Source organism: Pistacia vera, unplaced genomic scaffold, assembly GCF_008641045.1.
Source record: "Pistacia vera cultivar Batoury unplaced genomic scaffold, PisVer_v2 Contig517, whole genome shotgun sequence".
In the NCBI taxonomy this organism is placed as follows: domain Eukaryota; kingdom Viridiplantae; phylum Streptophyta; class Magnoliopsida; order Sapindales; family Anacardiaceae; genus Pistacia; species Pistacia vera.
Genome location: NW_022196354.1, coordinates 148469 through 166967, shown reverse-complemented (window position 1 = coordinate 166967; position 18499 = coordinate 148469). Strand labels below are relative to the sequence as shown.

The 18499-nt window shown below is 33.6% G+C and overlaps 1 protein-coding gene across 1 annotated transcript; it reads right to left on the bottom strand.

The window, feature by feature from the left end:
- Positions 1-13435: 13435 nt before the first annotated feature.
- On the bottom strand, positions 13436-14722 carry LOC116106479 (transcription factor bHLH162). Its single transcript, XM_031392845.1, has 3 exons — positions 14548-14722; positions 14112-14456; positions 13436-13997 (listed from the first exon to the last, which is right to left on the bottom strand). Exons 1-3 carry the CDS (start codon positions 14665-14667, stop codon positions 13911-13913), a joined length of 552 nt encoding a protein of 183 aa, XP_031248705.1. The 5' UTR covers positions 14668-14722; the 3' UTR covers positions 13436-13910.
- Positions 14723-18499: the final 3777 nt, after the last annotated feature.

Genomic DNA, 18499 nt, shown 5'->3' with positions numbered 1-18499 from the left:
ACTGTACAAGATAAATACCTGCCATTGGAATATTGGATTAGTGAGTGCCATCAATTTTCCATCCAGAAAAAAAAAAAAAAAAAAGAAAAAAAAAAATTAAAGGTGTGTATGGTTAGAGGTAATCCTGTTCTTTGAGGTAATGTCATCCCATATAATATACTATATGATTATCATATTTGGTTCTAATACAAAGTGATTATCTCTATTTTCTTAAGTATTTTAAAATTATGTGATAATCTTAATTTTATTTCAATTTTATTCCTTATTAATAACATTTTAAAACAACAATACCCTTGTTATCTAAACAATTTACAATAAATTTATGTATAATTTTAACCTCATATTCAGGATTTTTAAGACAAAACTATCCTTGTACGTCAACCAAAATACACAAGACCACAGCCACCTTCAACCACCACCCCAGCCACCCAAGACTGCTGTTGATTGCTAACCACCACTGTCGGCTATCGCTGGCAGTACCGGAGCAACGCATGGCTGATTAGATTTGGTTGGCCGTTTTCGACCAGATTTGTGGTCATTTCACGGCCACATCTTTGGTCATTGTGGCCGTGAAAAGGCCATGGAGGCCGGCCAGATCCAATCGGTCGTGTTCCATTCTAGCAACTGCCGGTGATTGGCTGTCGACAATGGCTTGGGGTGGATGAGGGTGATTTTGTTACAAATTAAAGTTTTATATGGCTGTAGTGTTTTAGCAAAATTTCAAATGTAAGAGGTTAAAAGAAATTGTTTAAAAAATATTATATTACTATTTATAAAGAAGGGCAATTTAGTAATATATATAATATACCCACCAATTTATCCTCCCAACCAAATATAACAATATAACATACCCACCAATTTATTCCAACCTAAACAAACACATTTCCCTAAACATTCATAGTAATCTTCAAGGTAATCTATCTTTCTATTAATAAAATATTTCTCGTAATACAACATTCCCTAAATCGAACGCTCCCTAAAATGATAAAAAGTTACCACAACTTGGGGAGATTTTGTCTATGTTTTTTATCTCCATAGCTAGGCCGTATTATCGGATTGTTAGATTATTATATTAAAATTGTAATCTTAGTCCATATCAATCCAATAATCATAATCATTTAACAATGTCTTTGAACCAATAATTTTGTAAATCCATTATGATATGAAATAAAATAAAAAAAAAAAAAAAATGTTCCTTCAATAGCAGATTTATGATTAAAATAGCTACTGAATTTATCAAATTTTATCAATGGCAGAAAACAGTGGCAATAAAACAATTGCAGAAACATAAAAGTCCACTTTTTTTTTTTTTTTATTATTTAAATTTACATTTAACCAAACCAGTGATGCACTAAACAGAAAAAGATACATAGTAGAATCGGATATCCGCAACATCTTTACAATACAATACATAATTTGAAAATTAATTGGGAAAAATGAATATCTTTTCTTATTGAAGACTATGGAGTACAAGTGTTTATATATATGGAGTACAATTGTTCAACAACTCAAACCAATTAACTAACTTAATAAAGATTAGTTACAACTAATTATTTAACTAATCCTAACTGATTGTATTTTCTAATACTCGCCCGCAAGCTGGAGAATGGATATTGATCATTCCGAGCTTGGATACAATATCTTGAAATGGAGCAACACCATGAGGTTTGGTACAGATGTCGGCTAACTGGGTAGAAGAGGAGCATGGCATGAGATGAATGAGACCCGTATAGACTTTTTCACGGACAACATGACAATCGATTTCGATATGTTTTGTGTGCTCATGAAAAGTTGGATTGGCAGCAATCTACAAAGCTGAGTTATTGTCACAAAAAAGTAAAGCAAGATGAGGATGAGGGACATGAAAATCTTGAAGCAAGTATCTAAGCCATTGTAGTTCATAGGTTGTAGAAGTAAGTGCGTGATACTCAACTTCAGAGGATGAACGAGAGACAATGGTTTGTTTCTTAGCTCGCCAACTGATCAAGGAAGAACCAAGAAAAATACAAAAACTAGTGACTGAGCGTTAAATATCAACATAGCCAGCCCAATCAAAGTCACTAAAGGTTTTGAGACTCAAAGAGGAATCAGTTGGAAAAATTAATCCAAATGTAGGACAACCTTTGATGTAGCGAAGAACTCGATGAGCAGCTTGAAGATGAGAGGAAGTTTGTTTATCCAGAAATTGACTCAACAGTTGTACTGCAAATGCTAAGTCTGGACGAGTGGTAGTTAAGTAAAGTAATCAACCAATCAATCGTTGATAAGAGGAATTATCAAGAAGAGGATCCCCATGGTCTTTACTAAGCTTTAAGGAGGAGTCCATAAGAGTCTTGGCAGGCTTTGAACCAAGGAAACCAAAATCAGATAATATGTCAAGCGCATACTAACGTTGACATAAAGCAATGCCCTTGTGTGTTTTGGCCACTTCCAAACCCAAGAAGAACTTTAAATCCCCCAAATCTTAAATCTTGAAAGCATTATCAAGATATGCCTTAACAAAATCAATTTCCACCAAATTAGTTCTGGCAAGAATCAAATCATCAACATAAACTAAGATAATAGTAATAGAATCAACTGCATGCTTGACAAATAATGAGTGATCAGAAGAAGATTGAAGATAGCCCAAAGAAATCAAGGCAGAAGCTAAAATGGAAAACCATTAGTGACTAGCTTGTTGAAGGTCGTAAAGGGACTTTTGAAGCTTACAAACTTGATGAGAATTAGAGGAAGTAAAACCTAGAGGTGGAGCCATGTATACTTCTTCAGTGAGTTCACCATGCAAAACAGCATTATTAACATCAAGTTGCTTGAGATGCCATTGATTAGCAACTGCCAATACTAAAAGTAATCTGATAGTAGTGAGTTTAGTAACATGAGAAAAAGTGTCAAAATAATTAATGCCCTCAGTTTGTGTATACCCCTTTACAACTAGTCGTGCCTTATACCTTTCAATAGATACATCAGCCTTGTATTTTATTCTATAAACCCATTTGCAGCCGACTCTAGATTTACCAATAGGGATATCAATGAGAACCCATGTATGATTCTGTTCAAGAGCATCAATTTCAGCTTGCATGGCCTCTTTCTAGCATTGATACTTAATGGCTTGGGCATAAGTTTTGGGTTCAAAGGCAGCAGAAATAGCTAATGTAAAATGCTTATGTAATGGAGATAAATTGGAGTAAGAAATAACGGAAGATAAAGGATACAATACTTAGCACACACAAAAAAAAAAAGATAAAGGATACAATGCACCTAAGTGGAGACAAGGAAGATTAGTTGAAGTTGCAAGATGACAATGATAATCCTGTAGATAATTTGGAGTTGTACAAACTTTATGTGATTGATGAAGAATAGGGGGGTAAATGGGGAAACAAGAGATGGTAAAGATGACAATTGAGGAATTTGGGACGATTGAGGAACTGGTGGGATAACATAATCAAGTAAAGGAGATTCTTGAGGTAAAGGTGCTGATGGAGGCAGGCTTGATTAGTGAAAGGAAAAATTGTTTCATGAAAGAGAACATTGCGAGAGACAAAGAGTTCTTTTGAAGCAATGTCTAGAAGAATGAAGCCTTTAGTTCTAGATTGATAGCCAAGAAAAACACATCTTCGAGCTCGAGAATCAAACTTCGTCCTATTTGCAGACAAGGTAGATGCAAGACAAAGTGAACTGAAGACTTTTGGACTAGTAAAATCTGGAGGTTCATTGTATAAAAGCTCAAAAGGTGATTTATGTTGTAAAAGTGGAGAAGGAAGTCTGTTAATCAAATAAACTACATGGAGAACAGCGTAGTTCCAAAAAATTTTGGGCAAATTGGACTAAAATAACAATGACCAAGCCACATTCAGTATGTGTTGATGTTTACGCTCCACAATGCCATTTTGCTGGGGAGTTTCAACACATGAAGTTTGATGAATTGTTCCTTTAGAAGCAAAAAAAACTGGCATATTAAATTCACAACCATTGTCACTGCAAAGAATTTTAATCTTGGCGGAAATTGAGTTTCAACTAAAGAAAAGAAACATTGAAGCAAAGGCCTTGTTTCAGACTTATTTTGCATTTAGAAAATCCATGTATGTCGAGTACAATCATCAAAAATGGTCAAAAATACTTATGGCCATGTACAAAGGGAGAAGAAAAGGGACCCCAAATATCGACATGTAAAATATCACACACTTATTTGATCTAGTGTGACTTACACGAAAATTTCTTTTGCTTAGCAAAATGACAAAAGTACAACCTTGAATTATTATGAAACGTAAGAGTTGGTATATATGGAGCCAACAGTTTGATTCTCAAACCCAAAAGATGGCCAAGCCTATAATGCTAGACGTCAAAGGCAGTATTTGTGTTGGTTAAAAAAACATGAGATGGAAAAGAAGGATTGGCGAAGGACCTATGCATTGTATATAAGCCATCTTGCATTTTAGCTGAACTAATTGTCTTCCAAGAGATCAGATCCTGTATAAAGCAACAAGTGTTTTGAAAAACAAAACAACAATGAAGCAAAGAAGTAAGTTTTGTGACAGAAATCAAATTAAAAGAGAATTCAGGTATGTAAAGAACATTAGTAAGAACTAAATTATTTGCAAAAAATACGGTGCCAGAATAATGTGTGGTTATTCGATGTCCATTTGGTAGAGTTACTAAAATAGGTTTGATTTGCTTGTATGTGGTAAATGAGGACATGGAGTGAGTAATGTGATATGTGGCACTTGTGTCAACAGTCCATAGTTTGGATTTAGATAAGCAAGAGAGTGAAAAACGATTACCTGACAAAGATGAAAAATTGGAAACAAGGGTGGAATTTTGAGGTTGAGTGGCGACTTGATTGGTATAATGAGGTGACAATGGAAATTTCTCAATGCTAGAGGATTGGAGTAAGGCTAATACTTGCTGATACTGCTCCTGAGTCAAAGAAACATCAGAGTGCTCAGGGTTCCCTTTTGGTGGATCAAGATTAAGACAGGAATTTTCAGAGGATTCATTTCCTTCTGTAGAAACCACATTATGAGCAAATGGATTATAATTTTTGGGTTTATATCCAGGTGGATAGCCATGCTTCTTATAACATGTTTCAATAGTATGGCGTGGTTTATCGCAGAATTTGCAAAACCGTTTATCACCATTGACATGCTTAGTAGATGATTGTGTACCAGTAGGTTTCTTGTTGAAGGAATCATTTCGAACAATTTTATTATATGTGCCATGGAGACTCCAGAACTCATTTGTCTTTCTTGCTATAGCGCCAAAGAGAAAACTTTATTGATGGAAGGTAAGGGTTCCATGAGCATGATGATCTGTGATCTAGCAATAGCAAACTGATCACCAAGACTTTTAAGAAATCGGATGACATGGTCATTGTTCTGATAAGTTTTGACAACAACAAAAGCACCGCAAGAGCAAGGATTCGCATAAGAACATGAAGGAATAGGTCTGAAATTTAGCATTTCATCCCAAAGAATCTTCAGTTCAATGAAATAATCTGTAACATTTCGATCTCCTTGCTTAAAAGCATAAATTTCTTCTTGAAGATCAGAAAGTCAGAAAATGTCTCCTTGATAGAACCTTTCTCGAAGATCATTTCACACATCATAAGCTTTGTCTATCCGTAGAATACTATGAGTAATGGAAGGTGAAAGAGAATGAGTCAACCAAGACATTACCATAGTATTACATCGCTCCCAAGCAAGATACAAAGAACCAATGCTTGAAGGTGCTTGTAGAGAACCATCAAGAAACTTCAATTTGTTCTTGGAAAGCAGGGCCATCTTCGTCTTCGCCCAAGAATGGTAATTGGTAGCTGTAAGTACTAGAGATACCAGAACAAGAGCTGGATTTTCATTAAGATGAAGATAATAAGGACTGGATGAATTTTGAGTAGGATCAAATTGAGTTGCAGTAGAAGTTGCCATTGATGAGTTTTGGCTAGGTTAACTCTGCTCTAATACCATGAAAATTAATTGGGAAAAATGAATCTTTTCTTATTGAAGACTCTAGAGTACAAGTGTTTATATACATGGAGTACAGTTGTTCAACAACTAAAACCAATAAATTAACTTAATAAAGATTAGTTACAACTAATTCTAACTATACAACTAATCCTAACTAATTGTATTTTCTAATAAATTTAAAGTAAATTTGAATCAGTTAGAATTAAAAATAAAGCATGAGCCAGAATCAATCAATATTGTTATCATACAATTATGGATTAATTTATTTACGAAATCAAAACCTGAAAACTCTTAAAATCAAGTAACCATTTTTAAATCTATCTTGAAAGGAAAAAAAAATCATGTTTCGTTCTCATTAAAAACAAAACGCCCGGTATCACCAAATTCTGATGGAGAAATTTGTGATACCTAGACCTCAAAACTTTTACCATCAAGTAATTAATTGTAAATCTCATCTTGGTAGAAGAAAAATATGATTTCATTCCAATTAAAACAAAACCCACGTTACAACAAATTCCCATAAAGGAAATTTGTGATACCTAGTTTTTTTGACTTTATTATTAATTCTTATTTATTTAAATTTACTTTTTATTCTAATAACTGAAGCTCTGAAGCAAAAATATAGAAAAAGAAGAAGAAGATGATTTTTTTTTATTACAATTACATCCCCACTTAAACTTGAAGATGGGGGCTAAACACAAAAATATTAGAGGTTTAATTCACTTCCCTTTAATTTATCAATATCCCCACTTTAAGTTTATCTGTTTTTTTTTTTTTGTTTTGTTTTGTTTTTTTTTTTATAGTTTTACTTTTAATGAAAACTACTAAAAATGACATTATAAGCTAACTACACTATCATGGTTGTCAAATCGCATATCGTATCGTGTATCAGAAACCTAATTTTTCGAATTATGTATCGTGTATCGTATCGTATATCTTAGGATACACCTTTTTCAAAAAAAAAATAATAAAAATTTTCTAAAAATTAATATCATCTCCAAGATTAATTAACGAATTTTGTGATATTATTGGCTTTAAATTATAATTTTACATAATAAAAATTAATCACAAATTAAGAATCTATATCATTTCCTCTCAACTATTCATATCATTTCTAAGATCAATGTCAATATTTATATCTCTACTTGTGTTATTATTATCATGCAAAATGGATAACACATCTTCCTCTTCACTTTTTCTATGCAAAATAGGTAAATTTGGGCGGGTTATAGTGCAATGGACTAGGTGACCCGGATCTGACCCGATTTCAACCGGATCAGAAAATTTTTTTGAGCCTTCAACCCAAATTAATAAAATTGTATCTATATTTTTAAGGATACGTATCATATCGTAGGATACACATCAAACGTATCAAAAGGTTTAGGATACACTATCTTATACGTATCACTGGCGACCCGTATTGAATCGTATTGTAGGATACATATTACATATCGTAGTATACTAATAACCATGTACACTACTACTCTATCCTATATTTTTGTTTTAGTATTTAATTCTTACATAAACTCTAACTCCAAATTTTCGTAATAATTGAAACCTTTTATTTTATTTAATATTAATCGACGGTCAGGATTGCGTCACGTCATTCGGTTCATGAATTCGGTGTACTCCTTTCGGTAACTGTAATATTACTCATTTTTTAATAACGATGAGTCAACTCGTGACCTTCTTACAAAAGTCCTCTACAAAGGGCATCCTGTTGTAGCCTTGTTATCACTAAAGTAAACCAAAGAAGACCAAAGACAAAATTTCTAGAGAAAAGGTATGGAGTGAAACATCCAACTAGTTAGCAAAAGCAAGTATATTTAAGAAATATTTCAGGTGATCAGAATATAGATACTGAAGCCAAAGTTTAATAGTTAGACAATTATGGGAAATCTACAGGGTTTATAGGAGTTTGTTTTCTGATTTTAATTTTGTGCATTACAAGATGTGTACTAACCTTACTGAAGGGACTTGAAAATATAGAAGTATAAAAAGATCAATAATACTATATTTACAAAGAAATCTTACAAAGATTTTCATACAAAGTAAAGTGGCAAAAAATGAATGGAAGAGTAAAACAAAAAGTCAAACTTATTATAATTACTTTTCCATTCATTTTTTGCCACATCACTTTGTATGAGAATCTTTGTAAGATTTCTTTGTAAGTGTAGCATTACTCTAAAAAGATCTTCGAAAAAGTATAAAAAGACAACAAAAAATCTAAAAAGGTGATCAAAATCACGATGTTTGTGTAAGAAGTAATGTTGATATGTTTTGGAGAATTTGTATGGTGTTTAGATGTTGATTTTGAGTATGTAGTTTTTGGAAATGATGGATCTAGGGTTTTGAGTATTTCAGTTTTATGGGGAACGGTTAAAAACGGCTAGGATTTTTTAGTGAAGTTCATTGGGTTTCTCTTTGTCATTGAAACGGTGGTGGATGGGAGAATAATGAATGACGCTAAGATTTCATCATGCCCAACTCATAGTGAATATTGAAATGTGTGAAAGAAAATTAAAGGAGTATCAAGCAATTTCTCAGGCTACCTGTTGAATACTCCTACATTAAGGAGCATAAACAATTTTGGTTGTCAGAGTTTGGAGTTTTGATAAGACTGCAAGTAGACAATGGTACAAAAGAGAAAAAGAGGAAATTTTAAATCGTACAAGTGTTGTTTATACAGTCCTTTTAAAAACCCCTAATTCATACACAATTTGTCTCCAAGTTAGTCTCTGCTCTGATAGGATTTGTGCTTTGGTCACCACTGTTGAGGCGAATTTCCAAACCGACTAAAACGTCGAGACGAAGACATGCATCAACCAGAAATACTCGATTGACTTCGGAGAGATCCAAGCAAGATGGGTGCGTGATTCCTAGGAACCAGCAAAGAAGACTCAACCCACATGTAGAGCTGGCCAAGGTGGTGATATGCCTCCCGGAGAATGGTGTGAAAACTAGAAGTTTTTAAAATGGTTCAGCTAGGAAAGGAATAAGGCCTACATCCACTGATGTTTTATCTGATTATGTGATGTCGGGATACAAGAGAAGGGTTTCCCCCGGGGGGGGGGGGGGGGGGGGGGGGGGGGGGGGGGGGGTGTTGGGGGTGGAGATATTTCTGTTTAGTTACTCTACTTTGGCCTGATGCTTGGACCAGAGAGAGTTTTTTTATGTCCTCTCTCCCGTTTGTCGTCTTTTCTCCATTCTCTCTCTTTTCCCAATCTCGTCCCTTTTTCTGTGGTCGTTGTCGTCTTTTTAAAGAGAGAAGGGGCTTCGGTAATGTTATGATCATAAGTGCGTCAGTCACGTTGTCTGATGTCACATGACGGTTAGAAACTCACATGCCCCTACATCGTAGCTCATGATGGTGTTTCCTCTAATAGCAGGTGTCTTTATAAGTCTCCCATTGGATGAGCTGCATGGCGAGCATGTAGAGTTTGTGCTGTCGTGGTAAGATGATCTGTCCGAGCGAGGAGATATTTCTATACAGTGGACCCCCTTTTTTTATCTCGTCATACGTCGTGCCCGCATACGTAGGCTGATTGCTCACGCCTTTCGTCGAACATCTTTGCTCCCAAGCCTGATGTTCGGTCCGTGCAGAGGCGTGTCCCAGGCTTCTCTGTCGAGTCTGGGTTGGGGATTTTTACCACGCAATAACCACCATATTGCCTTCTTAATACACACCAGGCTATTTACATTCTAATTTTTAAACTTAATCCTGCACAGTATTTCAACTATAGAACCTATTAAAATTTTTAAAATAATTTTGTATCAATTTTCAACCTTTTCTTTTTTAAAAGTGATTTTGAGTCCCATCAAATTAATCAATATCCCCCACTTTTTAAAAATTTTTGTTTTGACAAGTTTAACCTTAATGACATAATAATTTCTAAATACATATTTATTCACTATATTATTTGTTTTACTTTTTAACCTTTAATTCTTACAACCATAAATATAAATAATCTAAATCATTAAACCAGTTCTTTTATTTCAAATAATTCTTTGTTTGTTGAAAATATATTACTAAAGCTATGGAGTAATCACACAACAGAATGAATCTGAATCTGAATCTGAATATGAAGAAGAAGAAAATTAGTTTCAAAACTGAAATTGGGAAAAATGGGTATAAATAATAATAATAATAAAAAAAAACCTAATTAAGAAATTTGGGAAAAATTGTGTAAATAAAATCCCTAACTAAGTTTGAAATTGGGGAAAAATGGTATAATAAAAAATTGAAGTTTGAAATTAGGGGGAAAAGGGTGCAAATAGAAACCCTAATTATACCTAACTAAGCAGGACTATTTTCGGTATTAAAGAGATTTAAAAAGAAATTTTTAAAATATAATATAGGTGTATTTAGCAATGGGATAGTGATCAATTTTGTGGGGGCTTAAAATCACTTTTTTTTTTCGTTGTCTCTTTTTATTCTTTGTTTCTCTTTGACTTTTTAATTATCTTTAACCACGTGAAAATTATAACTTTCAACTATTAAGATTTAATATTTAATTTCTCTTACATAAATGACCAATATTTAATGACATGAGAACACATAAAATACCATTTGATTAAAAAAAAAAAATTCTGAGAAAAAAAAACTCAAAACGACTGATAATTTTTTTTTATAATGAAATGGAATTCTTATAATAATATTTAAATAAAATACTATAAAAAAAATTACTTGTTGGCTGTATAGTTGTAACCTAGGCGAAACAATGTGTAATTTTTTTAAAACACAGAATTTTTGTAATAAAATATAAATAAAATGTTGGATTATATTTATAGCTTTTATTAAATTGTTGTTTAAGGTAGAAGAAAATTCTTTGGTTTATTCGTTAGTTTTCAAAGGAAAGGTGATAAAAGATAAATAATATTGATTATAAAGAAGGGACAAAATCAATTAATTGAGGAAATATGTTTATGAAAACAATTCTTTTTTTTTTAAAAAAAAAAAGCAAGATTCTAAAAAGACAAAAATAATACTTAACCGTATGAAACCATTTAAATTAACTAAAAAATGAGTTATACTATTGAAAACTTTATTGTACCCGTATTATTATCTTTTATGATCTCGACTCTTACGATATGGTTTCAGATCTTCAACTAATAGTATTTGCATGGCATGAGAGTGATAGTTTATATTGTGCTTGAATTGGGCATCTGTTGGAGCAGTGGGCTTTTCAAATATTTAATTGTGCCTTAATTTAGATACTGAAGGCAAAGTTTAATAGTCAGACAATTACGGGAAATCTACAGGGTTTATAGGAGTTTGTTTTTTTATTTTTATTTTGTGCATTACAAGATGTGTGCTGAAGGGACTTGAAAATATAGAAGTATAAAAAGATCTCCGAAAAAGTAAAAAATCAAAGACAACAAAAAATCTAAAAAGGTGATCAAAATCACAATGCTTGTGTAAGAAGTAATGTTGATATGTTTTAGAGAATTTGTATGGTGTTTAGATGTTGATTTTGAGTATGTAGTTTTCGGTTCATTGGGTTTCTCTTTGTCTTTGAAACGGTGGTGGATGGGAGATTTCATCATGCCCAATTCGTAGTGAAGTATCAAGCTAGAGCAAGAGGGATATGATCTCTAGGTGGGCGTGGGACTCAAGTTCCTCATCATGCCTCGCCCGAGCTCTTCCATTCCAATTGATTCTTGGTTTCACCAAAAAAGGTTCACACTTCAACAATTGTGGCAGACATAATAATTTTTTCTGTTTTGCTGCAGAGCCTTGTCTGTAAGTGATAACTAATTCAGTTAAGTTGCTGCTCATTGTAATCCATAAATTTAAATGATGGTTGTTTCCAAAATTCCCGATTATTCTTGTATATATTTTGTCATTGTTCAATGTATAAGAAGAAAAAGATCTCTTCCCTCTAGTCATCGTCTTCTTCTTCCTCTGGCTTTGCTTCCTATATGAGATCTATTGATCCTAATAATCTCGGTCACTATATATTTTGATGCTGTGTACTGTTTGGAGCTTAATAAAACCAAAAACGAAGTTATTTATAAAGGCATATATTGTACTTAATCTTTATCACTTACACAGAAAATAGAAGTGCGCAGGATTAAGAAAAAATGAAAAACGAAAATGCTTATTGTTAAGAAATATGGGTTATTTTGTTTTATTGTTTATTAAGGGTAGATTTGTCTTTTCATTATTTCCTTTTTTTAGCCTTTATATATTTCTTTGTATTTAGGTTAAATCATACTTTTTGTATTCAATTGAATTGTGCAATATCAATGAAACCCTAGCCTCCTCTTTTTATTATTTTCTTTGGATTGTTTAACACTTATATATATATATGTGTGTGTGTTATGTAGATGCTTATAATGGGTAATCTTTGTAAATTAGAAAAGACTATGTACAGTCCAATTAAAAAAAGGGGTCCTGTTGCTTGGAACCCTTCCAAAGAATGTAACCCGACCACTACGACAAAAGAAATGGGTCCTGTTGATTGAACCATGGAAAGAACATTGTCGCTTAATGAATAATCCATGGTGAGATATAGGAGATAACCTCTTGGAATCATAATTCCTTTAGCCAACCTACTTTAATGTAGTAAATGTTCAGTGTCTGTGTGCGTTCTGATCAAGGCTCCATTTACAGACGAAGAAAAGAACTAAAAAGTGCAATTCTACTGTACATACTCAAATGAGCCATATGTGTGTATATATATAAAATTGAAGAAAAAGAGCTAATCAAGAGGTAGATTTAAAATTTAATGCATGAAAAAGTATATAATACTTACAATATATGCATATGTGTTACGTTATTGTTATCTACAATTATATATTCTGTCAATTGGGCATGGTATGGGAATGAATATCTATGCATGTATTAACTTGATAAAACAAAAGCTACAACCACTCTTTATTAATATTTTCAACTTATTCTCGCCTGACAGTTCCACAAAGCATAGTCCTAATTAATATTAATTAACATGAGCTCAGCCATTTTCAACTTGTTCTGTTATTCAATGGCTGTGCTCATGTTTCCAAGTATCAATCTGTATATGTATATTAACAAGCCTAGCTTTAGATCTTATCTAACACACTATCACTCGAAGTTTGGTCCTCTTTTTTACCACATTATAAAAAATAAAAAAAAGAAGAAGAAAACCTTTTCCAAGTACCAACCCCTCTCAAAACCAGTGGTATAACACTATAACTCGGAAATGAATCCATAAGATCAGTAGCACCTAAACTCAAACTTCAAGTGATGCTGTCATATATATGTGTGTGTGTGTGTGTGTGTGTGTGTGTGTGTGTGTGTGTTACACAAACATTAGACTACATAATAGAGGAAGCTAGATATTGTTTGATTGAACAAATCCGAACAAGGAATATGAGGTGTAGAGATTATGTTTTAATGTAAGGAGACTGCAAGGTCCACAAAGGATATGTGTCAACCTCTGCGAGATTTTCTTTCTCCAAGAACCACTCATTTAGTTGCATCGATCAAAGTATATGATTGAATAGTCTTCTCCATTCTAAAATATCCAAATCCATACAAATTAATAGAAGATTCATCTAAAGCTATCAAACATACAAATTTCTAGTAAGACATGAAATTTAAACTCAAGCAATTATGATAATGACTTCAAACCAAAATGAAGCTTCAAGCATGTTACCGGATCAACTACTATAAAGCCTCTAGTTCTAGTTTAACTAGAATATAATAGTTCATTAAAGTTCTAATTAACACGGTTTAACTAGGGTCGGTGATCATCGTTATGGCTGGAATAGCTATCAATTTCATCGACAAAACCCAAAATGCTAAGAATTTGAAGGAAAGATCCCTACTCATTAGTGAGGAATTTCTACTAGTTTAACCATTAATTTAGGTTTTGATATGGAGCTAGCTAGCACATAGATGCAAAGATATTGAGTAATAATTTTTACAAATTTTCTTCATTAAAGAGAAATCATCATATTTACACTTCAAAAGGCACTGTCATCGTGGACAAACTTCTTTAGTCTCTCAGATATTCTAGCTGCTCCATTACCCACTTGATCAGAATCTCCAACCTACACAAATTTTAAGCCGAAACAATTTTCTAAACAACTGAAAAAATTAAAAATGCTTTATACATAATTATATTTCAGCCTGATTTTCTAGATTAAAGGAAAGAAATGATCTACCTTTGAATGTATGGTGTGGAAGACAGTATCATGAACAACGGAGAAGCTAGCACTAACAATTTCAGCTCCTTCTTCATGAAGCAACCGAATCGTTTCATTAAACATGAACTGAAAATCCAACCCAGTTATCAAAACAACCTCCAAAGCAGAACCAATTTCGCGAACCTCAATTTGCGGTGATCTAAATCCCTCCATTGTTCTTCCACTACTCATGCCTGTGTTACTAGGCGGCTTTTCAATTCCCATTAAGCTGTCTTTCCTTTCCTTCATTTTTTCCAAGTTCGTCTGTAACCTTTTTATGTAGTTGGCCGCTTCATCTAGCTGATCAGGCAGTGATGTCGCTTCCTGCAACTCCATTAAAAGAATGATAATGAGTGAGGAAAAAGAAAATCAACATGATGCGGTAATTAACTAATAGTTGTAGAAGTGTAAATACCATAGGGGTTCGATGAGGTACAAGAGAATTGAGCTTTGTATAAAGAGCTTTCATTTGATTTCTCCTATTTCTCTCAATGGTTTTTCTATCAGTTCTAGATGAACTAGGGTTGTTCTCCATCAATAATATCTCTCTATACTTGAAAACTTAACAGATGTTTGTCATTAGGTTGTTGGAGGGGTTTAATTTTTTTTATATCATGAAAAGCCAAAGGCAAACACAATTAATATCATGACATGTTACAGCCAAAAAAGTTACTGATTTTAGAGGGTGGTGGGGGCAGGTTCTTGTTGCTATGACCCTACGGAAGACTGTCTTTTTCCAGGAATTTAGAGGGACAACTGTATGAATTTCGGCTTTAACTGTAAAAGGAATTGATGAAACCATGACTATTTCTTGAAGAATTAAAAACAAGTCTTCATCCACGATGAGTTACGTTAATCACAAATTGGTCTCTTCTTGTTCACAAAAATTGACTATAAATGTGTGAATGGAAAGCAAAACTGGGGGGAACCAATTGGAAGCTTAATCAAACAAACTGGTTAAAATTTTTTAATTAAACGTGAAAAACACTAATAGAACTTAAAATGAAAATCCTCATAATCAATGGTATGAATTTATAAATGGTTAGTCAAATTAATGTTGCTGATCAAAACATGATGACCTCATATATATGAGAGAGTTATCGATGGTAGACCAAAGTCTCAGGTCATGTAATTAACATTTAAAAGTTATATCGTATACAGCACTTACCTAAATTTGTCTAAATTTATTATGTGCATTGATGTTTAAAGGTATTGATCAAACCGGCCATGACTATTATTCCATGAAAAACAGTCTTAATTAATTAATTAACATTTTATTCACACTGAAGACAAATTCGTCACTTCTTTGTGTGTAAAATTGGTTGTGATATAGGTTGATCTAGCGGTTAAGAAGTTTTGCTTCATTCCTTAAGTTTCTAAGTTCAAACTTTGAGGCCACCTATTACAACAATATTATGGTTTACCTGGTCTTTTGGGTTTATAGGGTGTTCAATAGATCTCATGAATTATTTGAGGTGCGCATAAACTGATCCGGACATCTCGATGCTTACCTAGTTCTTTGGGTTTGTAAAGTATTCAATGGACGTCAAAGATTAGTTGAGGTGCGCGTTAACTTGCCCGGACACCTCGGTTATCAAAAAAAAAAAAAAAAATTGACTGAGATATTTGGATAGAAAACCAAAATGAAGGAGTAAATTGGAAATATGGTCAATTTTCTAGATCGATTAATAGTACTTGGTACAAAATAATGAATTTTTAATACAGCGTGAAAAACACTAGCTTAAATTAGTTAAATAAACACCGACTTAATCACGGTAGAAAAGTTGTCTAAAGTAATTTATTATAATTAAGATCTTATTATAAGTCAAGGTTTATGATTAGAATAACATTGCGTGACAAATAATTGTAGATGTATGCTGATGAGAGCAGGATGATCTCATCTCATGAGAGAAACCATCTCATAATAATCAAAAAGCTCCAAAGACAAACAGTTTATTGCTTGAACCGTAGGCTACAGATCTCAGGTCATCGAATAGAGTGGGATGTTTTGGTGAAAGACTCTAGACTCCGAGTCTTTTAGGTTAATAGTGGTGAGACAATTTATACCACTGAGCTCGTGTTTTATGATTTTTCTGTGCTGATTAAACTCCATTGTTTAATCAGTTCAAAAGTTGATTAAGGGAACTTAATCTTATCCTACCAACCATATAATTAGAGGTAGATAATTGGTCCGTTTAGATTCCATGCAACACGTGGTTGACCAATGACCAGGGTGAAGATGATGACAATGGCATCTTCTTCCCTTCCAAATAAATATTATTAATACGTTGGACGAACCTGTAGCCAGACAATAATTACAGCTCAGAAACCCTAATCAGCTTTCACATATATGATATGTACCCATTGTCGTTTCCAAGCGAAAAAACCATTTGTCGTTTCCAAGCAAAAAAAAAAAAAAAAAAAAAAAGGAAAAACGTCGACTTCAACACAGTGAAAAGAGCAACTCTTCCTTAAAGTGACTTTGGGACTCTTTAATGGAGCCAGAGAGACGTGCTTTGAGAGATTTTGAAAAAGACGATTCTCGGCTTGATCACAGTTTTTTTTTTTATTTTATTTTATTTTTTTATATATAAATATAAATATGAATGGACCACATAAATTTCTTTACTTTGAAGTTTGTGGATTTGGTGTGTGTGAATTGAGGAAGAGGGATGAGACACATATTCTTGCTTTCATATATATATGGCGATAATGTTGGGTTGATTTCCTGTATGAAAGGAGGGGCCAATTGGAAAATCTGAGAATATCATGCTGTTTCTTTGTTGTATTATATTGTTTTGAATGTATGATTTAAATGTTAATAATATGTTCCCTCCAATATTAATCAACTTCGAATCTTTGATGCTTTGCCTTTTAATTTCTTTCTTCCTGACAAAATATATATAGATTTATTGCATGCCTCAAGTACTGTTAGTGATCATTTTTAAGAATGAACCAGAAATCTCACCTGCTTTTGAGATAGAGATCACCACATAATTTTACTTGTAATTACATACACTTTACGTTAGCTTAATTTATGCTTATTTCACTGATTATTGTCTTCACTTAAATGTATGGAGACACGGCTAGAATTGAGGCCTATGTCAACATAAAATTGATATCAAAAAACACAAATTTTGGGTCGAAACAGACCTTTCTCAGTGCGAAATTAGATGTTGGCCGGCAGTTCATCGGACCACCATTGTTGAGGATAATTTGTCCTGATGCTAGCCCAAGCAAAGGTGCAAAATCTTGGCACCGGTAGGAAATCATGCCGCACTAGATCTCCTAGGATTAAGGGCGTGAAACACATCCACGATGTCATAATCAAGTTTTTTGATATACAAAAATACACAGTTTTATTTCACATCAACCTTTCTCAATGTGTTAGGATTTCACATTGAAAGAGAAATGAGTAGGCATGTGAGTTATAAATGGCTTGGATACTATCCCTTGGTAAGTCGGTTTTCTAAGAGTGTTATCCAAGCCCATGAAATACCCATTGTCCAGCCCAATTGTTGAGTTTCTGAAGTAGATTCTTATCCATTGGTATCAGAGCATAATCATACACCTACATGGTAGCGCACACATGGCAGGCTAACCCGTGGCTCGGGCTACTACCCCGAAGAAGGGCGGATCAACCCGAGGTAAGAGGATCCGCGAAGTCACCTAAGAGATAAAGAGGTCAACGTGAACGTTGATTGCAGAAGCGTAATGAAATGTTAGGATCTCACATTGAAAGGGAAAATGGTGGGTATATGGGTTATAAATGGCTTGGGCACCTTCCCTTGGTAAACTGGTTTTTCAAATAGAGTTCTACTCAAGCCCATAAAAAACCTATTGTCCAACCCAATTGTTCAGTTGTTGGAGTAGGTTCCTATCATAATGTAAGTTCCAAACTAGGATAATGATGAATGAGAATAGGAAAGTGAGTGTGATAGAGTGGGTGGTCACGCTCAGTTTCTAAGTATGAAAGCAATCCTTGTCAAGCACCTAACCCTGTGAGGTGGAAGTGTTGGATTTTTTATGAGCCGGGGCGTGCCAGCAATGTACTGAAGCAAGGACATTGTAATCTTTACAGAACAGTTCATCACTTATTAAAAAACCAATCCCTGTGGCCACCATTTCTAAAGTTGAGATTGAGTTGATGTCATGATGTGTTCAAACTTGAAAAGTAACCAATGACACACCCCTTCGAAAATTTACCCAATCAGATTAGTTCTAATAACCACATTTTTACATGAAAATCAAAGCATAATTTACGATTTAATTTACCCTTGAGGTTTTCCTAAATAACAAATTCCCTCCCAGGTTTATGAAATAACATATTAATCCTTGCCGTCAGTGTGCCGTTTGATTTTTTGTCA